The 16524-nt window shown below is 36.6% G+C and overlaps 4 protein-coding genes across 7 annotated transcripts; 2 read left to right on the top strand and 2 right to left on the bottom strand.

The window, feature by feature from the left end:
• Positions 1-1132: 1132 nt before the first annotated feature.
• SAK (polo like kinase SAK) lies at positions 1133-7212 on the top strand. Of its 3 annotated transcripts, XM_088205866.1 has the most exons (11): positions 1133-1270; positions 1340-1614; positions 1689-1833; positions 1892-1984; positions 2049-2192; positions 2259-2461; positions 2683-3020; positions 3090-3277; positions 3340-3589; positions 6612-6940; positions 7003-7212. In XM_088205866.1, the coding sequence occupies exons 1-11, from the start codon at positions 1235-1237 to the stop codon at positions 7090-7092; spliced, it is 2091 nt and encodes a 696-aa protein (XP_088061992.1). In that variant the 5' UTR covers positions 1133-1234; the 3' UTR covers positions 7093-7212. The 3 variants fall into 3 exon arrangements, with proteins under 3 accessions (XP_088061992.1, XP_088061993.1, XP_088061994.1); XM_088205867.1 differs by lacking the exons at positions 6612-6940; positions 7003-7212 and adding an exon at positions 4065-4942; XM_088205868.1 differs by lacking the exons at positions 1133-1270; positions 1340-1614 and having other exon boundaries at positions 1697-1833; positions 1879-1984.
• A 707-nt stretch (positions 7213-7919) lies between these two features.
• M6 (neuronal membrane glycoprotein M6) lies at positions 7920-11377 on the bottom strand. 2 transcript variants are annotated; one of them, XM_088205870.1, is made up of 6 exons: positions 11280-11377; positions 10669-10828; positions 9859-10018; positions 9207-9357; positions 8988-9136; positions 7920-8921 (listed from the first exon to the last, which is right to left on the bottom strand). In XM_088205870.1, exons 1-6 carry the CDS (start codon positions 11281-11283, stop codon positions 8790-8792), a joined length of 756 nt encoding a protein of 251 aa, XP_088061996.1. In that variant the 5' UTR covers positions 11284-11377; the 3' UTR covers positions 7920-8789. The 2 variants fall into 2 exon arrangements, with proteins under 2 accessions (XP_088061996.1, XP_088061995.1); XM_088205869.1 differs by lacking the exon at positions 11280-11377 and adding an exon at positions 10903-11196.
• A 2219-nt stretch (positions 11378-13596) lies between these two features.
• mRpL21 (mitochondrial ribosomal protein L21) lies at positions 13597-14368 on the top strand. The gene is made up of 2 exons (XM_088205983.1): positions 13597-13744; positions 13810-14368. Exons 1-2 carry the CDS (start codon positions 13690-13692, stop codon positions 14316-14318), a joined length of 564 nt encoding a protein of 187 aa, XP_088062109.1. The 5' UTR covers positions 13597-13689; the 3' UTR covers positions 14319-14368.
• ix (mediator complex subunit intersex) lies at positions 14357-15762 on the bottom strand. The gene is made up of 4 exons (XM_088205982.1): positions 15522-15762; positions 15403-15464; positions 15244-15328; positions 14357-14617 (listed from the first exon to the last, which is right to left on the bottom strand). The coding sequence occupies exons 1-4, from the start codon at positions 15720-15722 to the stop codon at positions 14393-14395; spliced, it is 573 nt and encodes a 190-aa protein (XP_088062108.1). The 5' UTR covers positions 15723-15762; the 3' UTR covers positions 14357-14392.
• Between the last annotated feature and the right edge of the window lie 762 nt (positions 15763-16524).

The raw sequence follows: 16524 nt of genomic DNA, 5'->3' as shown, positions 1-16524 counted from the left end.
ATGATTATTTAACTATTTTTGTAAATACGCAATTCACTGTTTTTATTATTATTAACTAACTTTTACTATAAATTATCACTTATTATTAACAACAACAATAAATAAAAATATAATATTCCACAATGCAAAAAATATGTTCACTGTAAGTGGGAGCGGCTTGGAGAACCGTTACCAAACAACACACTAGCCCAAAAATATTAGAATATAACAAACTAAAATAGGCGACGACTCGTTGCATTGCGACGCAGTGGGATAAAACGACTCTTTTTACGAAAAATTAAAGTAAAATATAATTTATTTTATATTTTATATTAGGTAGAAATAGTATACTACCATCTCGCATTATAATATAGGGGTAAACTGTATTGTATCATAGTGTATTTTTAATAAAAGAAGGTTCTCTCAGGACTCGTGGGTGAGTCCTCGGTCGTTAAGCTGTTAATTCTACCGAAAAATACAAAGGTATCGACAAAATACGTGATGAATCATTGCAAAAATAGCGTAATAATAATATAATCTTACATCTGTGTATTTGAAGCAAATTGAGAAGTGAAAAATATTTTAATACACAATACAGAGAGGAAAATAGTGAATTAACAAAAAAAATGTGAGTTTGCAAAGTTATAAGAATAAAAAAAACGTTGAGAATTACAAAAGTTTTTAGCTTTTGGTAAAAGGAATTCGTCTGGCTTTCAATATTGCGAGATTAAGTAATTTATTTATTTTTCTATTACAATTAACAACTCTAATAAAATGCAATGGATGATATTTGTTTGTTCCAAATGAATATATTCACCGGGACCTGAATATAGCAATGGCGAAAGAAGAGATGTAATTTAACCAAAGTCCAATACAGGAAATCACTGAATGGCGACTTGATTGATTAAAATGCACATAGTTTCTTGGAACTTCACTGATGCTCTTTGATTATCAACAGTCTATGAATTTGGACTAAAAAGTGATTTTATGTTGATAGTTTTATTTGATAAAAAGTTCACTAAGTAGTAGAAAATGGGTAATTCTTAGCTGTAGTAACGAAACCTTTATTTTTGATTTTGCATTATTCAACCGGCTGTTTGACACGCAACAAGATGTGTGTTAATGAATTTCCAGAAGAGACGTGTCAATTTTGTTTATAATTGAAATGTAGTGTTTTGAAGAGTGGCAACATTGAAAGGAGCGCGACACTAACGGCTCGGTTCGAAAGTTTGTCAGGGGCCGCGATTCGACCGCCATGGCGGCGAACGCGTCCCTGGGGGAGCGACCTCAGGTAGTAGTTTGTCGTTGTCGTTGTCGTCGCTGTCGCTGCGGTAGCTAAGTTTGCGTTTCTCTTCGGAAGGATTACGAAGTGTTCGAGCTGCTGGGCAAGGGGGGATTTGCGCAGGTGTTCAGAGCGAGATGTCGGCTGACGGGGGCCACGGTGGCGCTCAAGAAGATCGACAAGGCGCTGATGGCGTCCAAGGGCATGGAGAGCCGCGTGCGCCAGGAGGTCGTCATCCACTCCAAGCTCAAGCACCCGGCCGTACTCGAGCTCCTCGCTTTCTTCGAGGACAAGCACTACGTCTACCTGGTGCTGGAGCTGGCTCGCAACGGCGAGCTGGCGCGGTTCTTCAGGTATTGTATTCAGCATATACTCCAGCACAATACTAACTAGTATAATATAATAATAATAATAATTGGCATAATAGACACGAACCCGGAGGCCTCAGCGAAGCCACGGCAGCCAAAATTCTCAGACAGATCGTCGACGGCGTTCTGTATCTTCATTCGCACCGGATAATCCACAGAGACTTGTCTCTCAACAATCTACTGCTCACTGGGGATTTTCAAGTCGTAAGTTGTGTCGCTATTTTGGCACACTTTTTTCATTTCTATTAGAGTTTTGTTTTAGAAAATCGCCGATTTCGGTCTAGCGACGCAGTTGAACGAGCCGGACGAGAAGCACGTCACCATGTGCGGAACTCCTAATTACATATCGCCGGAAGTACGCAATATTACCGTATATATATTATATCCAGTATCCAGTAAATGGCAGTGTGTTCAAACAGGTAGCTTCCAGATCTAACCACGGACTTCCGGCTGATATTTGGGGTATCGGATGTTTGCTGTATACTTTGTTAGTTGGCAAACCTCCGTTTGATACTCGACAAGTAAAGCACACCCTCAACAGAGTGATCCGCGCCGACTATCAGGTATTTCGCTGTATTATCACTAATTTTTAATGATATTTTAAACAATTCAAAACTAAATTTACACAGCTACCGGAAGGTTTGTCCGTCGAAGCGAGGGATCTTTTGGAGAGGACGCTTCGTAAGAATCCGTCCGAGAGAATATCTCTGTACGAGATAACGCAACATCCGTTTTTCAACAAATGGGAATCGCAACGGGCGTTGTCGCAAACCAGAGACTCCGGATTTCATACAACGGTGCACACCGTGCAATCCACTCGACTCAGCAGAAGGTACAATTTCAATTGGCAATCTATTTTTTTTCGTATTATACCTACAAACCACTTTCTCACTCGTACCCATTAAATAATTTTTTATATATTGTATATAATATAATCGGAATTTTCTTTGCCCAATTTTGTGTGTTTTAAAAAAGGGTTTAATGTGAATCTTATATATTTTTCACTCCATTTTTTTTTGACGTCCCTGAATGTATTTAACGAATATTCTATAGCTCTTCGGAAGAGAGGAAATCTGCGAGTTGCGGAAAGATTCTGTCGACCAGTCCAAAAAAATCGACTTCCTTCAACGTCCTAACTGGAATTCAAAACTGTGCTAAATACGAAACCGATTCGCTGTCGTCCAATTACAGCGGAGTCGAAAACGTAGATGAAAAATATCGTTATCTGAGAGGCAGCGATTCGCGTGTGAAAAATGGTGGAAATAGTTCGAATCAGCTCGAAGATATTTTTTCAATCAAACACTCTTATGAATATGGAAACAAGGATCATTATTGCGATCTCGACGCCAATAGAAATTATGTCGATAACGAAAATCATATTTCTGCAAATTGTGAGTAAAATTGAAATAGATTTATTTATCAAATTTAATCAAACGATTAACTTCTATTGTACTTTTTAGCTCCTCAGACGATAGGTGTACCTCCTTTATGCACCGATCGACTGTCTGAAATAACGCATCGGACCCGAAACGTAGAAGTGTCAATACTGCCGGACCGGTCGATCGGCATAAAAATTATAAAGAAGCGAGGACGTCATCGCGAAGAGAGGGTCACGGAAACGTGTTCAATATCGAAAGACGGAATGGAGGTATGGTTTATCGATCGATACGATGGAAATCCGAAGGCGGCAATTGCAGGAAATGTTTGCAGGTCATTGTTCACGCGATCGACGGAGGGAAAGGAGTGCCTTTGGCGTCGCCGTTGCTGTCCTTCGCTCGGACTTCGCAAGAGAGCTTCTCTTATACGAATCTTCCTGAAAAACATTGGAAGAAATACATATACGCAGCTCGCTTCGTCGACTTGGTCAAAGCCCAAACGGCCAAAGTGACGATTTATTCGGAGAAAGCCAAATGCCATATGATGGAAAATGGGACGGATTTCAAAGTGACTTTCTACGATGGTAGGTATCATTGTTAATTTACATATATCTCACAGCATCAACTTCTGCTATTATTCGACAAAGTTAACCACTTCCTGTCATAGAACAATTTTAAAAATGACTCAAAAATGTCTGTCAAAGACTAACCCTTTCCTATGCATCTGTTGTAAAACATTAAGACATTTTTTTTTTAATTTAAATTTACAAATTTTTGTTAGTTCTTTATTTTCCTTTTTGTATTGTATTGAGTATTAGAAAAAAAATTAGGAAATACTTCGATCACCATGATTTTTTTTTTTTATTAGTAAATTGTGTTTCAATTCTTTTTTTTTTTTTAAATACATACAATTATTGTAGCTTATTTTAGTCATACATATTTACATAAACAGTTATTTTATGGATCAATTGCTCAGCAATAAATAATATAAAAAATACATTTGTGTAAGTTTTTGATATATCGGGTGAACACTTACAGCTTTCTTTTATTGCGTTTTAGAATCTTATTCCAAAATTAATAGACAACCAGTTAAACGACCAAGACGGGAGGAGGACATTTATGACAATGATGCCGATTATGGAACAGATAGTGATTATGAAATTATAATTAAAACCGAAAGTGATAGTGACAGTGACATTGATAAAAATGTTATACCTTCTTCTGTATTTCCATCTACTTCAAACAGGTCAATGAATTGTTTAATTACAAGAACCTGGTCAAACTCGCCATTTTAATCTCAGGAGATTCCATTCACAGAAGCACCGGAAATAGGAATGAATATTCAGGGGAATCAACCGATAGATTTTTTCAACTAATTATTTGATAGTTAATTCTACAATATTGTGGTAGAACATACTAATTAATATGCAATAGAAATATTGATTACACGTTGGAGTAATGCATAACAAGTTTAGTTACGACTTCTTCTGCTTATGGGAATCATATGATTAGATCGCCAAAGCGATTACTGGAAGAAGTATTATCTCTTCAATATCACAGCATTTTCACAATTCATGTCTCGTGATATATTCATTTCGATCTTCAACAACAACGAAGAAAATAATACAAGTACAGTAGACTCCCAGAGAACACACTCCCTGTGAGCACTATCCCTGACAACACGCTCCCACTCCCCGAGGTGTATGTATAAACAATAAACACCGCCTATGCGGCAGTCCCTCCGTACTTTTTGTTACTGTTTGTCCCTTGACTTTGCTAGTTGTATTGTGTGACAGGCGAAATGCCACCGCGCTATAACATTCCAGGGATATTCATCAAAATACAGTAAGAAAATATTTATTTTTGTATAGCTATGGAAAAAATTATGATCAAGCAAATCAATGTACACATTTTTTAAATACATTATGTATACACTTTTCAGGGGTTTCAATCATTCTAATTTTTTATAATAAAATTATTTAATTATGTAATACATATCTATTACAAATCTGCTGAATTAAAAAAAAAACAATTAAAAATATGTCAAGCACTATATTATAAAATTCGAGAAGAAATGCAGACAGACAATAAAGAAAATTATCCTGTTATTAATGAAAGTGGTGATGAAATTAAGGTATTAAAAAGGTTTTGATGGAATGTGGTATTAGATGGCTCTGTCAGTAATTAAATGCATAATTACACGATTCAAGACGTTTAACTTTTTTCATTTCTACCATTATTGTTTGTTCTTAATATAATTAATAGGTTTTTATTAATATCCTAAAATAAAACATACTACAGAAAAAGTTTCATAATTTGTATTTACTTTTCATTATTTATTCATTGTAGGCTTACGAATTTTAAAAAAATAACTCATAAAACTGTTGCGTTTGCTTCCTCTGGTTCTCACAAAATCAAGGACATTCTTCGCGTGCGTGTCGCAAAAAGAACGTAGGGCACGTGCTCTTGTTTACGAACTAAAATGGGAAAAAAGTTTGATTTCATTAAATTCACAAAATACAGTTAAAAGAACCTAACCTCAAATTTTGAATGGTCCCCCCTATAATGTAGTATTCCTATAACGAAGTCTCAATCACTAAGCTATAGGGGAACGACTATATATACAGGGAGGGGGGGGGGGCAGTGGATGTAAATAACCAGCATCCAAATCATATTTATAAAGTGAAAAATTGCAAAAAAATTATTCGAAATTCGGGCGATCAATCGATACATTTTTAATTTTTATTTAAATAAAATACAAAGACAAAAAGGTATAAATTATTTTATTGCAGAGTTTGTGTTCCCAACTATTGGATCTCCGTTCCTTTATCTATTAGTTTATGACTACAATTCTCTACGTGACGTGGTGTAAAAAATATGAAATGGTTTTCATTTACATTTTTTGTATTCATTTTCGTTTATACAAGAAAATGCATAATTATGCGAACTGTAAGTCTTTAAATATTATATTTTAGATGTCACTTAAATCTTTGGGGGGGGGGGTGCGTAGCAACTAATAAGCACCTGGGCGCAATTTTTCTCTCAGCGGCCCTGTATATATATATATATATATATACACATCAGTGGCGGTCGGTGAAATATTTTCCCTCAAGCGAACGAGAGGGAAAGTATTTCACCGACCGCCACTGATATACATACACACATATATATGTACCTGTGAAAATGTATTTGAATGTAATTCAACTGAAAAGCCAGTGAAAATATAACTTCACTAGTAATACACATATGCTTGAAATCTTAACAAAATCAACCAGCAATGTGTTCTTTAGTTTTGGCTGTCAATTTTGTTCTCGATATAATTATACCAAAAAATAGAGACCTCTTTACTGAATTCAAGCTTGTTATTCCACTCCTCGTGATGTGTACTGCCATGACATTTAAATTGCACCGGTGAGAGAATGCATCCTTGTAGTACACCTTTATGACTTCAAATGGGGTGTACACTGATACTGATGTATTTTTTGTCACTGTACATACAAAGTCAATTATTTTTACTATTGCAACTGCTTAAAACTATTATTTCTTTGTATTATAGATCTCGGTCAAAATATGGAATTTTTAAATTTTAAAATTAATTTACTTCAGGTGGAAAGATAATCCTTCAAGCCGGAAAGGGCGTGAAGATCTTGGACAGAGACAATCGCGTGTTTTGCGACGTGACGAATCTCAATGAAGAATTGCACGAAATGTATTCTTGTTTTCGGGAGTTGATGAAAAGGTGCCTGGAGTTGGAGTCGGTGCTGAGCGCTCTTCCGAAGAATTCGACGGTCGACTACTTTCCGATCATGGTCGGAGGGAGACCCCAGCATTTGGCCGCGTCGAAGACCGGCGATCCCGCATCGCAGCAGATCACGCCCACGATGCCAAGCGCGAGCTCCATAAACATCGGATCGTTCTGCCACAGCTCGGCCACCGTAAGCGACTCGTATAAAACGAGATAGTGTTTTTTGACTTTAAAACTCTTGTTAAATTACAGAACAGCAACTATTTAACGTCCACCGGGGGATTCGGTCAGCCGAGAACCTTCAATCCGAGCGGAGAAGTGCTCAAAATGCATAAACGATGACTCGATTAAATTCTATAATTGTTGATCTCAATCTTATTTTCAATTGAAAAAATGATATCTGACGATGACGGTATTAAAATTAAATCTACGGACGTAGCTTTATAAATTTATTTAGTTTAAGCGAAGGACTTTTATTTTACGCGCAAGTTTTAACGAGCAGGTCTCTCGGCTCGAAATGAAAGAATCGTTTTGTGCAATCGTTTATATTTAAAAATAATATATATATATATATTCAACGCAAAGATGAATCGAATACAATAAAAAAATTGACTTAAATATACAATCTTATATTCTAAATATTTATATGTATATATTAAAAAAAAATATTTAATAACGTTTGAATTTTCATTCACTTTTACACATATGAAAGATAAATATGAAAAGTCTTACGATTACGAAACATGCAATACGGTGAAAACGAGCGCACGGCGAAGAACTAAGCCGTTACAAAAAGTCTTGTCACATTTCAGTTCTTTATATTGGCACTCGGGAGTACCCAGTCAAATCATATATAATATTACGTAAAAAATTAAACAAAACACAACAACGGAATGTAATATTTTCACAACTAATACTAAATTTATCACAGACGTGACGGAAATTAGACGAACCGAACGGCCGATATACGATATCGTATAAAAACACTCGTGATATGTATACGCGCTAATATGTGAGACAGTCGGCGGTGCTTTTTCGCGTGAACCTTAAAAATATAATCTGAGGCCGGAGACGTCTCGGCGAATAAAAACTATATAACCCATCGCGTTATTGCGAATATGTACGCGTCGAAACGCACCGTTACACCTAAATGCAAAAATATAATCGCGTCTAGTCCGTCGATAACATTTATTGTCAAGATATGATTTCAAATAACAAAATCCAAGGAGTCTGCCGTCACTTTGAGCAAAACTGTTACATTTGTACTTGCGCTTAAATTACGATACGTACGAAACTCGAGCTATATATTTATTAAATCAACATAATCTCGATTATGGCTTTGTTTTCGTCAGTCGGCGATATTTTACATTTTATAAAAAAATAACTATAACATCGTCTAATAAAGATGCGACTTTCGTAGATATATTTATATACTAATAAATTAAAGTATAAAATACAATCTTTAATATAATTTGTTTATAAATAAAGTAGAACGCCGATTATTTATTGAACAAATTTTAGATTCATTAAAATTTCAACACCATCTTAAATCATAAAAAATAATGAACACGCACAATACTAATCAACTAATCAACAAAATCAGTCTCAGTAGGTACTAGGTTTAATTCCCAGCGGTGGAATCGAATTTTATCATAGAAAATCGTTGTGTAATACGATAAACATTTTATCATAAAAACTAATTTTACTGATCGATAATTTCAAAATTTCAACGAATCTGATGCATTATCTGAATAATTGTCGTTCTACTATCCTACGTTTCGAAATAAACACCGACCGAACGAGCACGAGCCATCAAACATTAAACATATCCACCGAACAATCAACATGCACATCTTTTACAATATTAAACTTTTCGCTTTGGAATCCGCTGACATTTTTCCGAACGTGTTTCACACGCAAACCTTAACATTTACTTAGTCGAAATTGTTTCTTTACGCACTATACCATACAATAATAATACTCGACGTGCATACGTGTGCCGAAATAAACGAGCGGCCGTTTTGACGTAATTTCAAAATTTAAAACCGATCCTTGGAGCCTAGGTTATCCGCGTCCAGCTCGCCGAGGTACTGTATTTCCTGCAGCTCTTGGAACTTCTCGTGGTCGCGTATGTGCGCATAGTTGGCCGCCAAGCACATCAGATAGTGAATCTGTAACAATCGGAGCGAATTAGGAGAGTCGAACGGGAGAGATAGAGAGCGTATCTAAATACTGACCAAGCTCAAAATGACCAGAAGACACGAGACGATCGCTAAAATAAACATGACCTCCGCTTTCTCGACGTAGTCTTTGCAGAACATTTTTATGTCATTAGGCTTGCAAATTTTGCGGTCTTCCTCCGGCATGGAAGACGGGAACATAAAATCTGAAACGTTTACGTTATAGTAGAACTATCTAGGAAGAGAGGATATAAACGAAGATTTTATAATACTAACAAAATTGAGTGAAATCGATGCAGCTGGTGAGCCCTTCGACGTTTGGATTCGTACACATCATCCAGAATATCGTGTACAGGAATGTGACGATGACGAGGAAGCACAGCAAAGCGAGCCACAGTAACGACAGTACGTACGTAATGCCCATGAACTGTAAGGAAAATGAATGAATAGCTTTTCATAGCAGGCTATGAGATTCGTGCCGATCTTCCTTTCATTAGTGATTGCTTAATTTACGGCAGAAGGGATATTGTAGTGATAATTATAATGAAAATACATATCCTGTAAAAACTTGTTTTATTGAATCGTTACTGAACTAAAATTGAAACAGAATGAGAAAAGGCTGAAGACGAAACACGAGTTTTACATTTTCATCTTAAATGTAATATTTAATCGGATAGTTGATTTAAACCTTCCCATCCCTAAGAGGGGTACATTTGAACCCCAAAATTGTAGCAGATATAAATTGTTATCTATGAAGGTATAATAAAAAACTATTGAATTAACTTTTCTTCCGGTTCCATTTTCAAGGGTTATTTACCTCAACTTACTCATTCAAATTTTCTCAAAGAACGTATTAGATAGGACATGCAAGAAGTATGGTTATATGAGATATTTTTCAGGACAGTACTAGTCGTATAAATTATATTACCACCGCGCAAGATATCCGTCCGCCGATTCTGGCACGCCACGCACGGTACACTTTATGTCTCGTAGCGCCGGTGGCTAAGCATCCCAAACATAACAATATCAATCCGAGGGCACCCATGCAAGCTCCTACGACGACAAACACCATTTGGACGGCCTCGATCCTGAAATGAATTAGTTTACACAAATAAAAACTTGTATAAGCAAATGCATCAATAGACGAACTTTTAAAATAAAACAAATCTTTATGTGCAAAGTTGAATTAATTTTCAATAAGGCAAAGTTTAAAAAATGGATCTGATTCTAGTCAAATAATTTTCAATATCAAGTTTAATCTAAAATACTCTTGTATACAATATGTAAATGCAATAAAATCTATATTCTAATATGGTTCATCTAAGAAAGTATTGCTCAGGACGAAAGCATTTCGTCACAAAAGTTTTAACTCTTTGTGCCACAATGTGTATATATATCTATCTACGAGCTCAGTGCTGCGTATTTTTAGATTTAACTCAGTCATGTAAAAAATGATTTTTGTGACAATGGTTGTTCTTTAAATAAGGTCTTTAATTTTGTAACTTTATTATATGAAAGAGCACTGTAAACATAAAAGTTGTTAAATTTGTCTTGATCGTGTTGCACAACAGAAAAAAACTATCATGTCAAAATTAAGAGATAATCTGAATTGCATAATTAATTGTTCCTTATTGGAATCTAATACTATTTGCCTCTCATCCTTGTGGGACCTTGCGCTTCTAATTATTCTTATAGGGAAAATAATGTAAATTATTTAGAGAAGAGAGTATTTTCTTACCAAATCAGATTCAATTTGAACACTTGTTTGAACATGAGGATAGAGAGCGTCGCTCCGCGGTACATGGTGACGCAGAACACTCCCACGCCCAAACAGCACATGATGGTGGCGATGAGCGTCGCGTACGGAATCCGAGTCATGCATGATCGGCAAGCGTCCCCTGTGAAACGAAACGAACCAACAAAATAAATAATAAAAAGTAAACTGGGACTGGCGGAGACACCGATGGAGTACCGCATGTTCTGTCTCCTCCGGCTTCGCTGTGCAGCGTGTGGAGAGAGAACCGCGAGCCGAACCTCTGGGACGCGGGCCTGATTATGTCGGCTCTGTTAACGCGACCGGAATTGAGCGGTTGCGTGACGGGATCGTCGCTTTCGAAGTTGGTCTCTAACCTCATTATGATATATACATTCAGTGCATTCGGCAAAAGTGAAAGGTGTAGTGATAATAGGCGTAGGTGACAGGCGCAACAGTTTCGATTCGAAAGGAAACGCCCGACCGCGCGCGCGTCAGTGTGTCGGCACGAGTAAACAAAACGAACGATTCGTTACGCGTCCTCTTATCACACAAAAAAATCGATGAAAACGATAAGGAGCGATAAGATTACTCACCCATAGTGACGGCGATAAACAACAGCTCCGCTGAGACGTGCCGCACCCCCCGTTCGATTTTTTTAAATAATACAATGACAGCTCGAAGCGTCGCTAATAACGGCCATAACAACTTTTATTCTATTTATTCTTGCTTTCTTTTATTCTATTTATTTTTTCTACTTGTGTTCATATATATTTTTTTGTTAAAAGCTTCTTAGATTGAACGATATTTTTTTTATATACCTATTATATTTACATACTATCATGTAGAATAATCTTATCTTTTGGTCTTATATTACATTATTATTGTAACCAGACAACTAAACACATGCATTTGTGCATGTGTAAGTCCGAGGTCGAAGGAGTTCGTTCAGCGAAGATGCTAATGGAGCGAAGAGGTGGTCCGAGGTCGACCTCACTTACGACACTTGGCGGACCTAGACCCAAACACAATCCTAACTCGCCGACTACCATTCACATCCCCACGCATTACCTCAAATCCAGTCCAAACACAATTTAAATTTAACAGTCATCAATAATCAAACACAAAAAAAAACTAGGAACACTAAAAAACATTAGGATCAAGGCGGGACCTCAGAATCGGGTCTGAGTCGCTACACAATTAACTTCCTTTTGTACAGAATCAATCAATATCCTCTTCACACATCAGATGCATTATTCTATCATTAATAACTAATTTGTCAATCCTAAGCATAATCCTAGGCATAATTTGAAGGGCAAATAATCGACTTGCTTGTAGAAGCCAAAAGGGCGAGACAAGAAAATTGCTGTGTTAAAGAAGGTTCGTCAAAACCTACATCGATAGCGTCTAAAATTGAGGGTTTTATTAAATCTAATTCCGTTCGGTATATTTGGCATTTAGAAATTCTGTTCGAAAGGATATATGATAGTTTTATGGGGGTCGATTTAGATTTGTTATGGCCAAAACTGGTCGGCACTTGAGTAGCACTGGCGTGACAGTTTTTATCTACACTGACAATCTTACGCGCATTCGGACGCGTCGTCTCGCGTCCGCCTTTTACAACGTAATCAACTCGTATCATCAATATAATACTACTGCAACGGCTCAATCTGTGTATAGTTGCCACCCGTCACCATTACCGTCCCTATAGTTTAATCATATGAGATTTACTTATATTTAAATTATTCCTAATTAAAATAGATTCGTGTTTGTTAATTCAGGATAAAATTCTAACAGGTGCTTTTTAAATAATGGAGGTTTCATCTAATTATTTAAGAACATTCGATGGCAATTGACGCATTTGGGAAAGAATACTCTATCACGTATGATATTGGTAAATCCATATTTTATAAAAGTGGAATTATATCTTAAATTGAATAAATAAAAAACAAATTTTAGCTAATTAGAAGAAAATAATACAGAAAAATGATAATTACACAATGTAAAAAAACTCATTTAGGCAGTTTTCTTTGGTTTCGTTCCAATAAAACTATTACTTTTTAATGATGTAGAAAAAGAAGATTGGTAGTTTATTTTCAATTTTTAAAAAGTCACCCAAGAATCCAAAGACAGTTTGCTGTTAACTGCATTAGTTCATCGGCATTATTTTTGTGAATGCATTTTTTACGATACATGCGCGTAATAATATTCGTTGTCTAACTTATTTTTGTTGAAGCGGCAATGCTAATGCGGGAGCCTACTTTTGTTATGGCCAAAACTTGGCAGCATATGGGTAAAACCAGCGTGACAGTTATTCTCTCCACTGACAATCTTCCGGATGCGTCGTCTCGCGTCCGCTTTGTAACCATGTAAACAACCATTAAAATTCAATAAAACATTACTGCAGCGGCTAAATCTGTGTTGTCTACGTTATATCCGGCTATAAAAATAAATACATATTTCTGCTTATTTGGCATAAAATAATTTAAAAATATATATATGTAACATCACAGTAGCTGGTTGTCAACTCCCGAGTATGATGTGTTAGTTCAGCGTGCGTGTTTTGGATAAAAATTGGAAACTGTGACGTTCAGTGTTGTATAGGAATATATATTAAACCCCTTATATAGTGGACTGCTTCCCGCAGATTTTGGTCCTCATTCAGGTGTCATATATATTTCCGAATCTTAACTGTAAAGTGCAATATTATTTATCCCGAATTTTATTATAAAATAATCTGTTACGTATTAAATTTGATTGGAAATGGGAGACTGTGTTATCGCTTCATCCCAAGAATGGTATAATTATGACGACTTAAAATATCTGTTGTATTGTTCTCATTTTTTGGTAACGCTCGATTAGTACATCTCGCTTGTCTTTTTTCAATTGAAACTCACTTTAATTTTTTTTAACAACTGTTCATGGTCGAGTATTGTGCTGTCGTTGCCAAACTGTCGCCGGAACGTTTGCTTTTTGATGTAACCTCATCTCGACATTTAGAAAACGATGGCTTTATTCAGTTTAGCCTCAAAAGTTGGAAATGTAATTTCCAGAGGCGCAGGTGAGCGTCGCGTTACCGTCGATTGCCCTTCGTTAACATAACCTATCGTTGATGTACGTTTTCAGGTGCGCTGTTTCCAAAATATAATAGTAGTTTCGCCACAATGTCGCATGAAAATCGAGAGCGATTGGATCCGGAGACCTACGAAGAGCAAGAGATCGAAGCCAAAAAGATAATAGACGACGTGAAATCGTCGATAGCCGAAAGCAGATGTAGGAACTTCGCCATCGTTCACGTTCTGGGCAAACAGAGAAGAGTCACGGACGGAGATCTCGTAATCGTCGAGGGACATTGGCCTCCGTCGCTGGGCGATCAGGTCAACTTCGACAAGGTGCTGCTGGCCGGATCCGAAGACTTCACGCTGATCGGACGTCCCATCGTGCAACCCGGACTGGTGAAAGTCACAGCCACCGTCGTCGGCAAAACGCTCTCTATGACCAGGACGCACTTCAGGAAGAAGCGGAGGAAGCAGTACATGAGGATCGCCTTCATGAGAGCCTTCCAAACGACCGTACGGATAAACCAAGTGAAAATCGGATCCAATCTCAACAGTCCCCGATCGGATAACGAATAGTTAATTTATGTTATTGATGTTACTCGTAATAAATCGAATTTCTAGTATAATATTGAGTTTATTGTATTGAAATATCATTCAGTCGGTGATATGTTTTGGGCGGCGGCCACCAGCGTGTCGTGGATCTCTTTGGCGTAAGCCACTTGCGATCTAGCGGTGACTAAGAATTGGGGATACGTCAGCGAAGGCGGCGCCGTGGGCTCCGGCGGAGGCTGCGGATCGTTTCTAGTGGCCAAAACTGTCAACGGCAAATGCTGCGCAGACCAGTTGGCTTGTTGCAGACACGCCAACGAGTTTTTCTGTAATTATAATAATCTTTTAAAAACATTTGTGCATATATTCACCATCGATTTATCGTACAAAATGTTATCAACATTCAAGCATTATTTTTTTTCGGATTTTTATACATATTATGTTCGAATAAGAGCTTCTTTTGCGTTCATGTAAGTAGTTTGCCTAATTACTTTGCGATATTTGTTACATTATTTTTTTTTATTTATAAAGCCCAATTAAAATGGCATCTTCTTCGAAAAGACCACTATTAGAGTCAGATTCCAATTTTTTGAAAAACCTCATTGAAAGAAAAATAATGAAAAAATGGTACATGAAGATTTTCCGGAGGCTACTGAATTCTTCTATTATATTAAATTCAAAGTATCTTTCATACAGAATGCAACTTGTTGAGGGATAATTTTTAAAATATGGGTCCAAAACAGAAACTCCAACACGTATTAATTTATCAAAATTATGCTATAAAACCTAATACCAGATATTAATATAAATTTTACCTTTATCTCTATCAAAAATAAATAAAACGTTAATACGAGCCTGAAGGGTTAAGCATATTTTTGGGGCGCTTTACTAGCAAAATGTACAAAGGAGTATTATTCTCAGGCACTACTAAATAAACAACAATTTTACTCACCAAATGCAATTCCATTTGGTCGCATATCGAATAGAACTCTTCCATATTCTTATCGAACCTCGGAACTGAGGTGTCGACTCCTTTTCTGAAAAAAATCGAGGAAATACTAATGATATTCAATAATATCGATGCTATACGTACTATGAGTAAAAATCATACTGAGACCCGACATCGACCAAATAGTTTTGGTGTAAAACTTGAGCTGCCGATTTGAAGGTCGTCTAAAGATGAAATTATTGTATATATATTGATCATATCGTTGTAGATAGTCGTTTTACCGTGAGAGATTCTCTCAAAGGTCCCACGAGCGATTTCACTTTTGAAATGTTGTCGAGCTTCTCCAGCGACTGCTGCGCGTGCTGAGGATGCAGGGTATGTTGGGGATGTTGAGGGTGCTGAGGGTGAGGAGGGTGTTGCGGATGTTGAGCATGTTGGGGGTGCTGAGGAGAAGGCTGAAGACCGACAGCGGCGGGATTCATCTTTAATCGCCGCAACGACAACAATACGTCAAATCTTAGTGCTGCCACAGCAAAAAATATTTTTGACGTTTAATCAATATGTATTTGTATGAAAACGATTTAAATACAAGTATTATACATTATAACTGAAAACAGTGTACTATCGTGTTTTCCAAAAAATATGACTAATTTCGAAAATAAAATAAAGTTCTCATTTATTTCTTCTAATATAAATATATTTTTTAAAACAGATAAAACAAGTGCAAAAAGAAAGAGCTATTATCAAGAATTTTACGATTTTCTGCATAGTGAAGATGTTGGATTTCCGAATGTTCAGAAAATGTAAATGTAGCGCATGTGGTTTTTGAGGGCTATTTAATTAAACGACCTTTTTTGGAGTGCGAGAGAGAGAGAGAGAGAGAGTGTATATGTATTGCCAGTTGTTAAAAACCACCCGCTTCTCAAGTTGAGCGGTGGTGTGGCAGCACTGGGAACTGTCAGAACGTGAAAGTGTACGCGTTAACTGTATTTTGTAAATTCTGTCGACGGCAAGAAATAATCATCACTAAAGGCAAGAGAATTTATGTCCTTGAAACCGAAAAATCCGATCCGAAATAAATAAAAGGAACACAATAAACATTATTATTCAAAGGGACAGATTGTAATTACCACGAGACTATCATTAAGACGATTAGAGAAGTTTAAACCTTTTGGTATGCTAGCATTAAAATTCGGTGTAATTCCTTTTTAGTGAATGTAAAATTATTATCTACGAAATAATTTTGAGTGGTCTCTGATCAATTTAACATTTTTTTAGCAACAT

This window comes from Plectrocnemia conspersa, unplaced genomic scaffold, assembly GCF_051122295.1.
Source record: "Plectrocnemia conspersa isolate PC_06_02 unplaced genomic scaffold, ASM5112229v1 ptg000002l, whole genome shotgun sequence".
Lineage (NCBI taxonomy): Eukaryota > Metazoa > Arthropoda > Insecta > Trichoptera > Polycentropodidae > Plectrocnemia > Plectrocnemia conspersa.
The sequence above is the reverse complement of the archived record's forward strand: the minus strand, read 5'-3'. Positions and strand labels throughout refer to the sequence as shown.

What these genes read in the sequence shown, in the direction of transcription:
- SAK (XM_088205866.1), top strand. Translation starts at nt 1,235, where the DNA reads ATGGCGGCGAACGCGTCCCTGGGGGAGCGACCTCAG. An exon ending in TCACTGGGGATTTTCAAGTC is followed by an intron (nt 1,834 to 1,891) that starts GTAAGTTGTGTC and finishes GTTTTGTTTTAG; the next exon opens with AAAATCGCCGATTTCGGTCT. An exon ending in TGATCCGCGCCGACTATCAG is followed by an intron (nt 2,193 to 2,258) that starts GTATTTCGCTGT and finishes AAATTTACACAG; the next exon opens with CTACCGGAAGGTTTGTCCGT.
- M6 (XM_088205869.1), bottom strand. Translation starts at nt 11,065, where the DNA reads ATGAGGTTAGAGACCAACTTCGAAAGCGACGATCCCGTCACGCAACCG. An exon ending in GACGGATATCTTGCGCGGTG is followed by an intron (nt 9,358 to 9,858) that starts GTAATATAATTT and finishes TTTTCCTTACAG; the next exon opens with TTCATGGGCATTACGTACGT. An exon ending in CATCGATTTCACTCAATTTT is followed by an intron (nt 9,137 to 9,206) that starts GTTAGTATTATA and finishes TAAACGTTTCAG; the next exon opens with ATTTTATGTTCCCGTCTTCC.
- mRpL21 (XM_088205983.1), top strand. Translation starts at nt 13,690, where the DNA reads ATGGCTTTATTCAGTTTAGCCTCAAAAGTTGGAAATGTAATTTCCAGA. An exon ending in TGTAATTTCCAGAGGCGCAG is followed by an intron (nt 13,745 to 13,809) that starts GTGAGCGTCGCG and finishes GTACGTTTTCAG; the next exon opens with GTGCGCTGTTTCCAAAATAT.
- ix (XM_088205982.1), bottom strand. Translation starts at nt 15,722, where the DNA reads ATGAATCCCGCCGCTGTCGGTCTTCAGCCTTCTCCTCAGCACCCCCAA. An exon ending in CTTTGAGAGAATCTCTCACG is followed by an intron (nt 15,465 to 15,521) that starts GTAAAACGACTA and finishes TTTCATCTTTAG; the next exon opens with ACGACCTTCAAATCGGCAGC. An exon ending in TTGGTCGATGTCGGGTCTCA is followed by an intron (nt 15,329 to 15,402) that starts GTATGATTTTTA and finishes GATTTTTTTCAG; the next exon opens with AAAAGGAGTCGACACCTCAG.